The sequence below is a fragment of the Cardiocondyla obscurior genome, linkage group LG02, assembly GCF_019399895.1.
Source record: "Cardiocondyla obscurior isolate alpha-2009 linkage group LG02, Cobs3.1, whole genome shotgun sequence".
In the NCBI taxonomy this organism is placed as follows: Eukaryota; Metazoa; Arthropoda; class Insecta; order Hymenoptera; family Formicidae; genus Cardiocondyla; species Cardiocondyla obscurior.
In genome coordinates, this window is record NC_091865.1 from 10665800 (window position 1) to 10683245 (window position 17446).

Below are 17446 nucleotides of genomic sequence, written 5' to 3' on the forward strand. Positions count from 1 at the left end.
TTTTCAGATTTTTATGCGATCCCGATGGCAAGTTTTTCGCAAAAAAAAAAAAACAATTGAATGTTGGAGCACCATCTCATCTTTTTCGATATAAGTGGAATTTCACTGGGGTACAATGGATGGATTCGTTCGCATCGATTAATCCATCTCGTTTATTATTGATGTGACTGCGTCGCGGTCGTAACACCACGCATTTTAGAGTATAATAACAATTCCCTTAACTAATTTACATTTCATTATACATAATTTGCAACATTAATTATTAAAATGTAAATTAATTTTCCGCAATACTTTTAAATAAGATTTGACATAAAAATTAAGAAAATCACCGAGACGAAGGCTAACACTAAAAATGACAAGAGGGGTAAAAAGATAATCCGTATCATCATTGTTTCTTTATTAAAACGTCCAGTGTACAAAAAGGTATTTAGAAATTTTAGTTAATAGGAAAATAAAATTAAGTTCTTATTTAACCCTTCACAAGGGCTAATTTTTCTTTTCGCCAGCTTGGCTCTTCAAAAACGTCAAGTCTTTAAAAAGTTAAGGCAAAATTTTTTAAAAGCTTTCAACATACTTTTCTCGTGAAAATTCAAAATAATCCTTTCTCTATGTTTCAGAAATACGATAAAATTCTACGTTCTAACGTTGATCGCGGGATCCGGGATGATCCGGGATGCAAGCAGCCCCTTTCGGCGGTTAGATCGCATAATAATTCCTCCCCCGTCTACCTGTCAAAATCTACTTTTCGACGAGTGATCGATTTCGATCCCGACGTCGCGCGATGCGCGTTGGTGATCGTGTCGTACGCTGTCAGAAGGGCCGTTGAATTCTAGAAGGGGGTCATCATACGAGGCCGCCGAGCGGCGGGGCTAGCCGAGAACCAGTATACGGGTGTCGTTCTGCGCGGACTGAACGGAAGAGGCGAGAGGCGCGCGTCGGAGGACCACACGAGAGAGCTGCGTCGTCGTGTCGTCGTTGTAAATAATCGCAACGCAGTCGTGACGCGTCCTCGTACGGTGCTACTGCTCGCAGCTTTTTCCCCGCAAGGTGCTACGCGTAAAAGGGTTTACTTCTAAAGGAGTTTTGAAGGTTTACAACGGAAGGAGTTCCGGTTCGCCGGTGTCGTCCTCAGTAGCGAACACGACTACGATCGCAAGGTAAGTTCCGGCTGACAATGATCCTGGAAGAGTCAAGTAAATACAATTATGTGAATTATTTTAATTTTAAAATGCGTTATAACTTATATAAATATTTGAATTAAAATTTATTGGGAGCAATACACTATTGAGATAACAGATTTGTAAAAATAATTAAAGTTCTAGGGTAACAGTTTGTAAAAAATGAAAGATCAAACCGATTGGTTGTTTACTAATGATTTTATCAAACTGCAATTCTATTTTTAACAAAAGTTCATATCGTTGCACCGCGCTAATCGATTGTTGGACACGTTTTGTTAGGACTGTGAAAAACGAGTCAATTTTTATACAAATAAAAGAAAAAGAATGAAAATTATAAAGCACCAGTAACTTTCTAGCAGAGATTTATTCTCAACACGCGAAAAATCCTTCTTTCTCATCATGAGACGTTCGCTGATTTATTTATGAGCGCGGAGAAATTCTTTTCCCACCCAGAGAATACTTTCCAAGCTGCGATTAGAATGAGGCTTAAACGGATCCATATTCCCGGAGAATAAAATAGCACTGTGGAAAATGTCAAAGGAACTTTTTCCTTTTCTTTAAATGTCTCACGTTAAATCGCTCTCTCAGAGCGAAGCCTCGGCATTCAGCTAGTTGTAAAAGTTCGCGTTTCAAGTGCTCACATTTTATAACACGCGAAAATACAGAAATTATAAAAAATAAAGATAATTATTTCTCGTTCAAATTTGCCTCTGTTTCATTCTTTTTCATATTTGTTAAATAAGTGGGACCGAACGTGTATTAAAATGATTTCCGTCTTTGTACTTACAACTCTTCCAACGCTTAAATAGAAAGTGACGGTACCGAAACTTTTTACAGCCATTATCCGTTACCAGTACATCGTAATCAAACATCATTTCCTGCATTTTTGCAGTAAAACTCTCCGTGCGAAGTGTACATATATATTATTTGCATTGTCACCTAAAAAAAGAAAATTTAGTTATTTCTTGAAGCTATTTTTCTCCAATTTCTCATTTTATTTGCGCGATATTGCGCAAGTTATATCTATTCACTTTTTTTCGTACGTAATTTAAACGTATGTAATTTAATTATGTTTCATGTACGTACCTAACTTATGGAAGTTTAAGAACATGGAAGTACATTTCTTCATCTCTCTGAAAGAAAAAAAAAAAAAACATACATATATATAAATTTTACTTTTATGTGCTATAATTTATCGTACTTACTAGACGTCATAAATTTTTTTTGATAAATCCTTGCGCAAGTCGGTACTGTACTCAAGCTAATTAATTCCCCGTGTAACCCGTTCGCGTTATATACTTTCTAAAGTAGCGGTGGAATGCGATACCCGTGTAAACTCAGCGTTACTCCCGAACCGTACCCTGCCCCGTGGCATCTCGCGTGTGTGTATTTGCACAGGATGCACCGCTAAGAATTTTCAAATAGCATCATCGCGTAGCGGAATCTTTGCCTCAAATCGCGACGAAGTCGCCGTTTGTTACCGCGTTGTATAACGTTTTTTATTTCCGCGATATCCTCGCATGTCGCGCGACGCGGACGTGAAAGCAGTTCCTTTTTTTTTTCCTTTTTCTTCACGCGTGCTCGTTCCAAGGAACTTTCGACAAAGTGAAGCACACTCCAACCTGCGGGATTTAATATTAATTATTAATTAAATCCATCATGTCATATATAAACGTGTCGTAATATATTTCACGATCGCATTTAGCAAAGTGAAAGGTTTTATTTTCAGCAATTCGGCTCTTGCAATTTCATTCTGGTTACGTTAATTTTCTCAATAGTTTGGTGCAACCATCATAAATTCAAATCTTTCGTTTCTTAACAATTTATAGAGCTTTATTTCGACAGCTCAAAGAATGCGTAACGAGATATGATGTCTCGATCGATGAAATAAAGTATCGAAATTTTGGCGAATGAGAATTTTTCACTGCTTCTCTCTGTGCTTCTCTGTGGCAATCTGCAGTACTTTGTAGTCGTCTGGTTGATAACACCCGTCGCGTTACTTTCAAAAGCACACAAAGAATTTCCAATAGTGTTGCGCGAGGAAAATAGCGGCGCGCTCGTAACTTCCGACAGCAGAGAGGACGGTCTATACCCTTTATACCTATCTTTTTTTTCATTTTTTTTTTTCTTTTATTCACAAGCCGACTACATGCACGGAAAATTTTAAATATGATTTGTTGCCTATGGTCCGCTTTGACGGTGACTAAATAGAGATCGAAATTGAAAGTACTCCTTTTTCTTTTTTTATTTCACTCTCAGCTTCGCTTTATTTCGAAGATTTCGTGTGATACTAAAAAGGAAAAAAAATGTATGTAATGTTTTATACGATAAATCGATAGAAACATACCTTTGTTTCAATTTTTCAAACTACGTTTAAAAATGTCACATCGGAGTTTGGTGCTTGTATATTTTCTTCTCAAAATATGTGTTGCAGAGAGCATCAAGTAAATCATCTTGATACTTTGATGACCAAAAAGCAACTACAAATAATAATTTGTTAATTTCCTGTTAGCTTTGGACTTCACAAGATTTTTCTGATTTCAGACACTAGTGTCTAGTGTGAAAAATTGAATGTAAATGTCTTCTATGCATATAGAATTTTAAACAGCAGAGATTGTCAATTTTTCAAACTACTGACAGTGATGTGATGCTGCAGAACATGTGATGTTTTCGGGAAAAAGGACTCTGGCGAATCAGGGAAATTCCCTCGCGTTTTGTCCTGCGGGAGAAAGCATCCGTAGGTGGAAATCCATGGGTTGTCGGTTTCGGAGCAACGCCGGCCAAAGCCAGTTGTCGGTAGTGATTTTTATCTCGTGGTAGAAAAGTTTCCTTTTTCTCGCATCAACTCGCGCGCACCTCGTCCTCGATTTTGTATGCACTTTGGTTTCCGCCACGGGAATTACGTGACGACAAAACAAGTTAGTTCACACGCTCCATGGAAAAGTATGTCGTATTCGAATGTTACATCACAGAACTTAGAAATCGCCTTCATTATTCCTATTCAAATATACAAAGACATCAATTAAATTATTTTCAATATTAAATAATTTTTTATATATTATACATTGCACATTTAACTATAGATAATTTCTTACTTATGCAAAAGACTACTTCATTATTAAGCTATTCAATTTTAAACGTATTGAAATATTTAAGACATCTAGTTACATAAAATTAAAATTAAAATTAAATAGTAAATTACGTTAATTTTTTACTTAAGAAGTTTCCTTACTACTTTTTTTTTTTTAAGAGTCATCGTTTATATATTTTTCATGATTTTTTGAATTCTGTTTCATACCTGTAGCATTTAAAATCCAGTTCTGGCAGTCGAGCATCCGTTACAATTTTCATTACAGTTCAGCTTTGTGAAGAGATGACATACTTCCGTGCGGTTCCATCCGAATAAAAATTTGCAATGGCATGCAAAAAAATAAAACAACCCGTCCATCGAACCGTTCTATCGCGCGTTTACTCTTCCGGCCGTTTGCATTCGGGAAACGCGATCTGGAACGCACATCATCCAAAGGTATCTATATATCAGTAACCTGCTGTGGGAAATTGAATGTTATATCAGCGTGCTAATCAGATCGGAACGACCGGCGGATTGCACGGCCTACAACGCTTCTTGCTCTTGTCGATTTATGTAGATGCATCTGCTTTTACAAAATCAATCGTTGCTTGTGATAATTTGAACCACATTTAATTATTACAGCCAACTTCAATAGTTTATCTTTATCGTGAAAAATGATTATTTAACGCATTACTCAATTTTTCATCGTATATGTATATTTGAACGTGTTTTGTAATTAAGGTTTAAATTAAAATTTTTATACTATAATTAAACGCTATTATAATCGTATTATTATAAATACATTTAAAATATGAATTTTAGAGCTTTCCCAAAGCAATAACATTTAAAAGATTAAAAAGCGTAGTTTCAGCATTAATCTTCTTTTCTTTTTTAAAACTTACCAAATCTCTTCTAACTGTCAATTATTCGGGAGTTCAACGGTTAGACGTCTTGGCATATTTCTCGGGGAAAATCAATCGAAATTGAACGAAGAATTGTTATTAATAATAAAAAGAACATCCTCGTGTAATAATTTGAGCCATAGTTATTCCAACCGGATGTGATACAAGATGCAATTCGCATCGATTAAATCTGTAATAACAAAAAATTCAATTAGAAATTTATTAATTCACCAGCTAACAGGATGTACCAATTTTGTCACATAATATGCTTTTTTTAGCTTCCAAATTAATTCCAATATAATTATTTAATAGAAATTTGTATCTTATTACGATAGCCTGATTATTTAAAGAGAAATAATTATCTACAAATTTAAATAGATTAACAAACAGTAAATAATAATTCTTACGCGTTAAAAAATTATAGACTGTACGTTGGGATGCCATTTTAGTTGTTGCAAAATCAATTCATGCAATTCCCTGATACGAATATCTACCGTGCAATTAAAAAAGATGAATCGTGCACGCAATCCTAAAGTGCTGTTGGCGAGGCTCCCCTTATTAAGTATACAATATACGTTCTTCCACGTATTTATTTCGCGAGAGATTTGGCGTGCCTTCACCGAATTCTAACAATAATTACGGACGAGAAGCTGGCCTTCGGCTTGTATGCACCATAAATATCCGAACTTTAAAGGGTCGTAGAAGGGAGAGAGTATCCTCGGTATTTTCGCAACGAATTAAATATTTTATCTAAATGCAATCGTAAACTTGGCTGCAAACTGCTTTTGTGAGCAAGTTGTATTTTTAGGAATACAGCTTAGGATTTCGTGACCCAAGTTTGGAAAGATACAGACTCTCCCTTATTTCCATTTGTAGACATAAATATTGTAAGGGCTTACGAGGCAGGTTTCGGATAAAACCAACGAACGGATGTAAAATATTCTCAAAGATAAACGGAATTATATTATAAAGAAACAATAAAAAAAATTCAAGAATTTGTATTACTCAACTTGAAGAAGGCTATCTTTAAAATATTTTATGTAAATCGTGTTCGATATTTATCGTAAAGATATAGAAAAAAATAATATAAAAATATATATGTTGAAAAAACAATATGTACTGAATGAGATAAATTTAAAATTAGTCAACCCTATAAATAATGTGACAATAAATTGAATAAAATCTCGTTTATTGCAAGATATGCAATAATTTCTATAAATTACGTAATATGTATACGCTTCAATAGAATCTAAGGAAAGCACCGATATCATTAAACAAAGGAAGCTCGAGATAACTTTCACGCGTAACTGTTTCTCTGTAGTTATGCAGCCATTAGCCAAGTGCACTCTGCGTTTGAATGCACAATCTCCAATGTGAAATGTTAAAACTATTATCACTGAAGTAAAATCGTAATTGTAATAACGATATTAATCGAAGAAAATGTAACAAATATTTCTTTTTTAATTAGACTACCAAAATTAGAAAGATATTAATACTGATAAAAATAACGTAGACTCAAAATCACCAAAAATTATGCAAAATTCAATTTAAATTATAAATCCAACAATCTCTTAAATTTAGCACGTATCCATGGAATATTCATCCAGAACTGAGAAATCCCGACCCATTTTACTCAATATTCATTAATAATGAAACATATATGTATACTTAATGATAATACCGTCGCGCGAATAGCAGTTACTCGCTAACGTTGTCGTTTCCGAACCGCATCGTGGCTTTTATTACATGGCCGTGCCACTTATTGTTTTCGAAGAATGTAAAGGATACGACGTGCGACGTTTTGTTCGTTTTCTTTTCGGTCGTTCGGCACCGCCAGCCAGTTCCTCGAGCGATTCCAGTGATACGTCCAACGTGACTTCGACTTCTTTTCTCATTCACGGGTCTGACGGCGAGATTCTTTCCTTGGAAGAGATGCCGATCTTCCACCTGCCCACTCTCATAAGTGGCTTCTTCCTCTTTTTTTTTCCTCTTCCTCTCCCCTTTTTCTTACGAAAGTGTACCGACGATGACGCATTCGGGAATCCATACGACGCGCTGCGACAATAGAAAGTTGAAAACCAAGATCCGGAAGGAAGACGTCGATGACGACGAGTGACCCACATCCGGTGAATCCATCGTGAGAGTCGTAGACGCACGGAGGTTTATATAAACTGATGAGGAAAATATCACGATCGGATAGAAACTCTGCGCTGAAGAGTTGAATCGCTAACTGATGTCGATATAAAAGCGAAAGAAGAATGCGCTTTTGAGCGTAATGAAGCCTGTGCTCGTTTATTAGCCCTTTGATCTAATCGTTTGATTTAACGGTAGTTCGTTCACTGGGTGTATTGCATTCCATCTCGAACATTCCAGATATACAATATGATGTTCTGTAGGCAATTCTGTTACATCGTGTATCCTGTAAAAGTCAACATGAGAGCGATTTAATGTACACTTTCTTAACAGGCTTAATAGAAAATCTATTTTAACGCTAACAATAAGAAAATTTATCATTTTATTCTATTGACTTTTTAAAAATACCGAATTATTATTGTATTCAAATCTAGTTATACTGCAATGGTTACATTTTTATGGACGCAAAGAGTCCGTTTATTTTAATCTAACCCACTTTTTGGTTCCGTTTTTTTAGCCCATCCTCTCTATTTATATTATGACGTATAATTAACGTGGCATGTTTAAATAATGTGAATGAACATAAACTTTCGCGTGTCATCAAATTTAGTCTCTCATTTAGGTCGAGTCGAACAAATGCGAACGATACATTTTCATACAAGATAGAGATAATTTGATAATTTTTATAATAAGTATTAATAATTTTATATTTGGATCTTTCACGGCATATATTCTTCTACACGGCCGCGGAGAAATAAATTGAAAAACGACTCTATCGACTAGAAATATATTTCGGATTGCAGCTTTACTTTACTGATTCACGTCGCAAAATGAAAGTTGAAGAATCCCGAGCATGTTGGGATTTCCGGAACGAAAAAAGCAGCTTCCTACATTTGTCAACCACGTTTAACAGAATGCGTAGAAATCGTATCGCCATGGATGGTCAACATTAGATGATAACTAATCGCGTAATCTCGGCGCGATTGCTTCAGATAATTGCCGTCATGCACCAAGAAGTGGCATGGCATTACGGCCATATCCCACTATCGTTGCATTATTCATGTTCCCCGGCTATACCCTAAATTCGAGGACTTCCCAGAGGATGTAGCCGCCGCAACGCGCCGGTAATTTCACCGTCGAGCAGCCTTGCCAGCTATCGCCATATAAATCACGAAGTACGGTGCATTAAAGACGGTCCCGTGAGAAGAGAGATAGGCTTCTTTGCGTTATATGGCTTAGAATCGAAAGTAACGCTTAAATTATTTACTGCGTATATTCGTAGAGTAAAATTTTTATCGTAGTCGATTATGCGAAACATCTCTGTTCTGAAAAAAGTTAAATTTTTACATTCTGCATTAAATTCTATTTTTTTTTTTCTAAATAATTAATTGTTGGCCTTCGTTAAATGTTGAATTAATTTCACGGGAACTGATATTGACAATGTAACAGTAACTGTTAAGCAACAACGGTAATGTGTTCGTATTTTTATAAACATAATAACAGCGTTTCTATGATTATCAGAATTAATTAATATATTGATATTAAAATTTATAATTACGTTAAGGGAGAACAATTGCTACGAGTCTTTCACTTTTCTTTTTAATTATGAGCTGCCTAAGGAATATCTCGAAGCGGGTGCACCTTGCGGTCGGATAATCGTCGCTTAATAAAAAGAAACGATACGTCGCAGCCGGGCTTGTAACGAGCCACAAAAAGAATACGACGATTGTAAAAAGGAACGAAAAACGGTCTGACAATTCGTAGATCTTAAAGTCGACTTCGACTCATGAATAACGTAGGAGAGAGCGCATTAGAATATTCCCCGCGGCATAACGAATAAGGAGACATAACTTCCATTGTTATTCTCCCTGGCTTTAAAGGGGAGGTCTCTGACTCACGGTGACTACCGGAGAAAAAAAAAAAAAAAAAAAAAAAAAACCAGGCTTACGTCGTAACCGGACAATAATATTTTCGCTGCGATAGTTCACTTGAGAGAACAATCAACGAGCCTTGAATTGTTAAACATACAACTTCCTATGTTATACGTACCTAGAGAAAGGGCAAATGATTGGAGCGACGAGCTTTTCCATGGCAATTAGCATTTCCATCAGATTATCACAGACAGCTGGAGGTGATATTTTAATTAAGACGCGATTGTCACTGTTCCAGATAATAACCGGTCGAATCCAAAAATTACTTGATGCGCTGAGGATGCGCCGTGATTTCTGCAACGGTGGGCTTGCCTGCACCGTTGTGTGGGTGTCGTCGACTTGTCTGCTGCTCATCCTCTCCTTATCAACATCGACCACCGCTGGTACGTTTTTTATTTATTCATTTCTTCTTTTTAATGATTTGTTATTTACTTCTCGTTATTCTTGTTTGCATCTACGGGTGCATAAGTTAAAAATGTATCCAATCTGCAAAAGAAACTGATAAAATAATATATGTTACAAGTGCGTTTCACAAGTGAATTTACGGTTTTTATTTTGCTAAGTTAATAATATTAGTCTTTGAAATAAATACCGAGTGATAATCTTTTATCAGTTTGCAATAATTAAATATAGATATACAGGAGTAATTTTAATTTTATACAATTTTAAACAAGATACATAGCGATTTTGCTATCATAAATTTAGACATTATTCTTACCTGCGTAACTTCGCAATTTAAACTTGACCAAATCAAATTAAATGAAATGCTTGATAATCATTAAACGCTTTACACGTTTCATGTACGTTCCGCGTATAGTCGGTGATCGTATGCATGAATTGCACACGTTTACCAGTCATTAATGTACATGACGTAGACGATCGGCAATGCGATGTATGCATGTACATTCGATATAATGCGATATTGCTGGTTAGAAATTTCCCGATTACGATTTCGTATTCCAGCAATTGATTCCTATCCCAATGTGTTACAGCAGGATGCATCTCGTCTCAATAAATATCGAGGGCAATCCGATTTGCATGCCAATAACAAATTGAATTTCTCCTACGTCATTAAAGCACATCCCTTCGTTTTTCTTTTCTGTCTCTTCCTCCTTTCACTTTTTCTTATCCTTCTCTCCCTTTCTTTCTTTTCTTCTCCCTTTTGTCCCTATTTATTAAAAGATTCGTAATGAGTTGATAGGCAACGCGTGCTGTACGTACATCATACTCGGAAACTTTCGCTGCATACCGAAATAGAATATCGGAGTTTTTTTTTCGTGTACACCCACCTGAACCGGATACTTTCTTCATTTGTCACACGAGCATGCATCACCCATATCTGTGTATTAATATGTGTCACGTAACGGAACATGCACAGTCAACTTCCGTGTCGCACATAAATTTGCACAAGAACTTCCTTCTGCGAATTGAAAAGATTTATGAGCACATTATTTTTTATATAAACTTCATCGATTCTATATGTACATATCAATTCTTTTATTCAAAAATTTTAATGAAAATGAAAAGAAATCGTGATAGATTGATTCTTACGTGAATCTCGCGCTTTCACAGTTTTTTAACGGCTCTTTTTCAGTTATTGGTTTCCATACATTCGTTTCCGTATTTTTTCGTTCCGCTCATGTTTTTTTTTCCCCCTTTCTTGAATGGTCGAAGGCATTCGCTATTACGGTGCCGCCTTGAAACGCTCTCATAGCATGTTAGGTAAGTATAGTAAGTGTGGCAGTAGGATACCGAGGAACCGTTAGCCGTCGACTCCAGCTATTTTTATTATTATTATCATCGTTGTTGTGCTATACTTTAGCGCGAGCGTGCTCAAAAACGCCGCCTTCTCAAGGAAGCATCTTGTTTCTCGTGCTACTTGAGTCCTTTACGTCCTTTAATATAACTCATTAATTTACCTAAAAATTAATCATAATTTTGCTCTGTCCTCTATAAAAAATTTATATTTTTAACTAATTTATTTTTCCGACGAAAAAAAATCAAATACTTACTTAAAAAAAAATAGAAAACATCTAAAGTATTTGGCTCATTTTCCCGTTAAACTCGTCCATCTAAAAACTGAGAGGTTATGTCAAAGTTTATAAATTGCATGATTGATACAGAGCCGTTGCTGAAAGCCGCCGGTCGATGTCCAAACCTCGTTGAACAAAACGTGTGCCCGTCGAGGTCACCGGCCTGCGAGAATGACTACCAATGCACACCGGAGGAACGTTGCTGTAAGACGGCGTGCGGTTCCCGCTGCGTTGCGGGCGAGTTGACCGGATGCGAACAGCTGGCGTTGGCGGCTGTGAGGAGGTCGCGAGCTCTCGGCGCCCGGGGCCCTTCGCAGTTCGTGCCCCGATGCAATAATGTAACCGGCGAATTCGAGAGGATACAATGTGATCCCAACAATCGCAGCTGTTGGTGCGTCGACGAGATCGGCACCGAAATACCCGGCACCAGAGCACCCAGCAAAGATGGCATCGACTGCGACAAGCCCCGCAATTGTCCAGCTCACAGCTGTCGAATGTTCTGCCCTTTAGGATTCGAAGTATATCTAAAATATTTATTTAAAATTAATATTTAACATATTAATTTATTATGAAAATTTTTTTTCTTATATACCTTTGTTGCTTCTGTTACCATCTATATTAAAAAAAATAATTTTTTAATTATCTCTCTTTGTAACGTTCTCCACAGATCAGCGAGGTTACCGGATGCCCTAAATGCGAATGCCGGGATCCCTGTCGCGGAGTTACCTGTCCGGGAACTGGACAGACGTGCGAGTTAATCGCCGTGAGTTGTTTTCGGGAGCCGTGTCCCCCGGTGCCCAGCTGTCGGAAGACCAGGTCCTTATCGACAATCTGTCCGGCAGGCGAACCTTTGCAGATCACGGACTCGCTGCGGCCGTTCCTCTGCGGCGACACGCCGGGTAAACCGACCTGTCCGCCGATGTACAGCTGCCTGGTGGAACCTAAACAGGAATACGGGGTCTGCTGTCCATCCAGTGTAAAATTACAGCGACCCGGCACGTGTCCTGCGGAAGAGTCAATAACAGGCTCGTGCGGTTCCGCCTGTCGCTACGATCTTGAGTGTCCCGGACCTCAAAAGTGCTGCAACAACAAGAATTGCGGCGGTAACGTGTGCACAATACCCCGGGATCTTAGTGCGTGCCATCGCGATCGTATGCTTGCCGAGATACTCAGTGTCTCCGAGCGTCAAGGCCGCGGCTACATTCCGCAGTGCATGGAAGGTGAAGATCAAGTTATCGATTGGTTATATCAATTGGTCGATTCGTCGCGATTGTTTCGAATTAAGCCTTTAAAGATGAAATAACTGTATAGATGGAGCTTACGAGACGAAGCAGTGCTCAAGAAACGGCCTTGTCTGCTGGTGCGTGGACGACGAAGGTAGAAAGATATCCGGCTCTATGGGTCCCGCTGAGAAGATTGATTGTAGATCGATAAGCAAGGCGCGTTCGCTTCCGGCATCTTGCACATCACAGCAGTGCGCCCAGGTTTGCCAATATGGCTTTAAAACAGATGGTTCCGGTTGCCCGACTTGCGAATGCGACGATCCTTGCGAAGGGTAAACACTGCTGCTGCAATAATTAACGCACGTTATTTCCAAATTAAAGTTAAAATTTTTTTATATTTTTTAAATAAACATATATATTTATTAAATAATTATAAGTAATATAATAAATTTTTTTTAATGTTAATTAAAATTAATATTGAAAAATTAATCGAATATTATTTAATTAAGTTATTATTATTACAGATTTTCATGTCCCGAGGGACAAGAATGTGTTTTGAAACGAGAAAATAATTGTCCTGATTTTCTTTGCCTAACGAAACCAGAATGTAAACCAAAGAAAACTTATAAGAGTCCTTGTATATCTGGTACTCCATTGATGGACCAAGACGGAAACGCTGCCACTTGTTCTACTAACGAAACTTGCCCTGATGGTTACAAGTGTACAATGGTATTGGAAGCTGGCCAAGCGGTATGCTGCATGGAAACATCAAGCCTCGCGAAGGCACCTACAAGTAATTTTTCTACAATTAATGTGATAATAAATATATTTCAATTATTATTTTAAATAATATTTATTCAACAACAGTAACGATTTAGAGTAAAAGCTTTAGAATAAAAAAACATAGATACAAATTTTTTAATTGGAATTATAACAAATTAAATTTTATTTTAAGATATGTACAAAAAAATATTCATTCTTTTCTGCTAAAATATTTAGTGTGCGAGTACTTACGGGACTTCAATGATCGTATGGAGGGTACGAGAGAGGGCATGTCCCTGGCAATTCCGGCACCTCAATGTGAAGAGGATGGCAGTTACAAGTCTCTTCAATGTCACAACGAGACGAGTTGCAAATGTGTAAACCACCGCGGAGTAACCCTGAAAACTGGACTGGACCCGAGCGTCTCGACCGACTGTGAGGCCATTAAAGAAATTACGCGGATTTGCAAACGTCTCTATTGCAATCTGATATGCCCGTACGGTTATGAGGTGGACGAGGCCGGCTGTGAGCAATGTCGATGTCACGAACCTTGCAGCGATGTTACTTGCGACCCTTATGAGACCTGTACAATGATCGACGTGAATTGCGGCCCGAACGAATATTGCCCGGCGGTGCCAGCATGTCTCACAACCAAGCCGGGGCAGTGCCCGTATCTGGTACCGAGCTCGTCGAGCTGCGAGTTGCAATGTAGTAACGATCAGGAGTGCTCGTCTGGTGATAAATGCTGCTCAACAGGCTGTGGCACGCAATGCGTGGCTCCGGTCATGGCCACGGCTTGCCAGCACGCTCGGGCAGTTGCTGAACATGCTGCGAGAGAATCGGGCGAACCTGCAAGAAGAATTTATATACCTAGATGTAATGCTGATGGTGCATTCGAACCTGTGCAATGTCATAGCGGGATGTGCTGGTGCGTGGATGAAGAAGGCAAGGAGGCGGCGGGCACTCGAGTGCTTGAAGGGATCGTGCCACGCTGTAATATGCCTTTTAGATGCCCAGAAATCGACTGCAAGCTTAATTGTCCGGACGGTTTCGAGCTGGACGCGAACACAGGTTGCCCGATGTGCTCATGCCACGATCCTTGCCGCAGCGTAACGTGCCGCGGCGAAAACGAAGCATGTCGAATGGTGGAAGTGGCGTGTAGCGCGCCGCCCTGTCCTCCGGTACCCGTCTGCTTGCCGAAAAAAGATAATCCGTGTCCGAATAGTTCGCCTCTGCTCGATCAAAATGGCTCGATCGCTATCTGCGGACCACACGGCCGTCATTGCCCTTCGACACACAAGTGCGAACTGTCACCGTTGGACGAATACGCAGTGTGCTGTCCGAAGCCACGCGAGGTCTGTTTCGAGCCGCCCCGAAGAGTGCCCTGCAATCCAAGCGCGGGCTTGAACGAGACCGAGAGATGGTACTTCGATCCGGAGCGCAACGAATGCCGGCGCAAGCATGAGTGCACTCTCGGTTACAACGACTTCTCCAGTCGGCTGGTGTGCGACACAGTGTGTCCCGTGCTATCACAATGCGAAAGATTGCGCGAAAAAAATCTGAAACAGTCTCAGCGACTCAAACAACCCACGTTCTTGCCTAAGTGTAATTCCGACACCGGGACGTGGGAACCGGTGCAATGTCTAGAACACGTCGGCGTCTGTTGGTGTGTGAATCGTAAGGGTCAACCGATTAAAGGATCGCTCACCCGGTCCGCCGAACCGAAGTGTAACTTCCGGCAAGCAAGACGGGGTGGCAGAAGATCAGAGGAGATAGATCGTGAAATTCAAGCGATTATGGAAAATGCTCTATTGGACCTGGAAACGGATGAACATCGCATGGAAAAAATCCTCGGGACCAGATGTCAGGCGATGAGAGATAGAGGTCACGTGCCGGCGATATGTGATCTTCAGGGAAGATTTGAGCCTACGCAATGCGCCGGCGATACGTGCTGGTGCGTTGACGAAGCCGGCAATCAGTTGATTGGATCTGAGCCGTTTTTGAAGGGAACGAGCATTTGCCGTGAGTAGAGAATTCCTTAAAATAAAATAAAATTAATTGCAATTATTCGATAAGTATATGATAAGAATTGCAGTAAAGTTTAAACTAAAATATCTGTTACATTTAGTGCCTACTCCAGTTGATGCAGTTGATGTGACGTTACGTTTTCCCGGCCGGTTTCTCGCCACTGATGAAGCGCGATTCATTCGAGAGGCCACGAATTTCCTGCACGAGCTCGGTGCGAGACTTCGGAAAGACATACGTGTGGAAATCAATCAGGATTCAGCGATTTTGAGCTTCGAAATTGTTGGTGCCAACAAAGTAGATGTGGCGTTTCATTTAGAAGAGCTAACGCGAATCCAGAAGTTGTCCATGCTGGGCTCGTCCGCGGATGCAACGACCTCGCGTTTCACACATCGTTCCACACCTGTAGCAACACAAAGCCGAATGGTCGCGTTAGAACAGCGTGAGATTCTCACACAAATGGAAACGCCATTCTATCAGACGGCCACGATGGTACTCGCCGCGAGTAGTGCTTTCGTCATCAGCAGCCTCGTCATTCTGTTGATGTTATACCGTAAAAAAGTAGGAACTCGTTAAAATTTTACTCTAATAAGTAATTTAATTTTTTATTCTAAATTTTATTTAAATATATATTTTTAGCATGCGTGAAAATTATTACAATATTGACTGTCGTTGTTCGACTATTAAAATAAATTTATTGCAGATGAAACTAAAAGATTCCGCAAAAACTATGGACCAACACTTTCTCGCTTATAGCCAGCAGCCGGTTTACGTGATATCGAGAGCGGAACAAAATGAAAAAGAAAAGGAGATCGCGACCCAGCAGATGCTAGAGAATATTCATACGTCGGACACCAACGTCGAAACATAAAATTCACGATATAACGCTTTTTATATAGGTAATTCCTACCTTGTACGATAATGATTCTTAAATCTCTTTTTCCAGGAGTACTCAAAGTAACAGTTTGTGGAAAGTATATAATATATGTCTACATAGAGACCACCAGTAAAAATCCTTTAAAATATATCTTTTACCACCTCAAAGAACAATAATCTGTTTTGCACGATAATTCAATGATTCTGGCTTTTTAATTAAATAAGTTTTTCTTTTTTATTTTTACCAGACAAATAATATAATAAGTAAAAAAATAATTTCTCGTAAAAACAAATATGTCTAAATATTGAAAAAGATTTGTTAATATGAATTTTTGTTACAAAACTATATCTGTTAAAAAATGATTAATGACGAATATTATCATGCTTTCACATAACTCTGAATGCCTTTACTCATTTTGTGTTACGTAATTAAGTTTGTTCTCAACTAGAGGATTAATTATCTCGACAGTGGCTGTTAATAAACAAAGGCACAAGAATTAAAAAGTACAACTGGAAATGCGAATTAATGTCGTACACGGTATAGTATACATTGTAGTCAGAACATTGTCATGTATATCACATTGTCAGTTTCACCGTAATTTATTGTTCACACAAGATTCATCGTTATGGTCCATAGGCTTGACGATCAAACAAATGCGATACTTTTAAAGATTTGAAGTTTACTATTCACAATTTTATAGATAGGATTATAGATTATTTTTATACAGAGCTACATCACATTGAAACATATGTAATATCGTTTACATGCTGTACATTTATAAATCGCTTGAAAATGTATCTAACAATAAGTCATTTTACAGAATATTTCGAAAAATATGATTCACGCTTTTAAAGATAATATAAGTATATGTTTTTTTTTTTTTTTTTTTATAAAAATCGAAATGATTCACTCGTAAGTGATGAGTTTACTGACAGACATTAGTTTGATCGTCGAGAATTTAGGTATGGGAATTGAATTAATTTTTTTATTGGTATTTGTCTTCATTACCTCTTTAATGTGGGAGTCATTAACGCAAGATTGTCCTCGGATTAAAAATTCCGAGGTTACGAATGTTATGTTAATACGTCGCACAATTGTAAATAGATTATTATATTTATAGATTTATACTGTGTTCGATTATTTATATAGATGAATAAAGATCCGAATTCGTCTCTTTTCCAATAATAAATATGTAGTAAAATATCCTACAGATTATTAGTTCCATTACTTCGTATATACTATTTAAAAGCGAATAAAATTAAAAAACTATGAAAAACCATAAAAATAATCTTTAATTTACAAGAAAAAAAAA

The 17446-nt window shown here is 38.2% G+C and overlaps 1 protein-coding gene and 1 long non-coding RNA gene across 5 annotated transcripts; one reads left to right on the forward strand and one right to left on the reverse strand.

Annotated features, from left to right (window-relative positions):
• Positions 1–1039: 1039 nt before the first annotated feature.
• On the reverse strand, positions 1040–11969 carry LOC139113482 (uncharacterized). Of its 4 annotated transcripts, XR_011547699.1 has the most exons (15): positions 11840–11969; positions 11437–11771; positions 11227–11293; positions 10766–11133; positions 10504–10634; positions 9933–10382; positions 9333–9712; positions 5558–7569; positions 5151–5340; positions 4477–4726; positions 3526–4175; positions 2384–3468; positions 2265–2311; positions 1966–2117; positions 1040–1180 (listed from the first exon to the last, which is right to left on the reverse strand). It is a non-coding gene; the product is annotated as an uncharacterized lncRNA (long non-coding RNA). The 4 variants fall into 4 exon arrangements; XR_011547697.1 differs by having other exon boundaries at positions 9333–9700; positions 11227–11771; XR_011547698.1 differs by having other exon boundaries at positions 6832–7569; positions 11227–11771.
• Positions 9478–17446, forward strand: LOC139113477 (thyroglobulin). Its single transcript, XM_070674682.1, has 8 exons — positions 9478–9597; positions 11338–11765; positions 11915–12467; positions 12559–12802; positions 12995–13263; positions 13470–15254; positions 15361–15818; positions 15961–17446. Exons 1-8 carry the CDS (start codon positions 9495–9497, stop codon positions 16126–16128), a joined length of 4008 nt encoding a protein of 1335 aa, XP_070530783.1. The 5' UTR covers positions 9478–9494; the 3' UTR covers positions 16129–17446.

Excerpts from the sequence above, each read along its gene's own strand:
- LOC139113477 (XM_070674682.1), top strand. The coding sequence starts at position 9,495 with ATGCGCCGTGATTTCTGCAACGGTGGGCTTGCCTGCACCGTTGTGTGG. Across the intron at positions 11,766-11,914 it reads TCTGCCCTTTAGGATTCGAA|ATCAGCGAGGTTACCGGATG; the intron begins GTATATCTAAAA and ends CGTTCTCCACAG. Across the intron at positions 13,264-13,469 it reads CCTCGCGAAGGCACCTACAA|TGTGCGAGTACTTACGGGAC; the intron begins GTAATTTTTCTA and ends TAAAATATTTAG.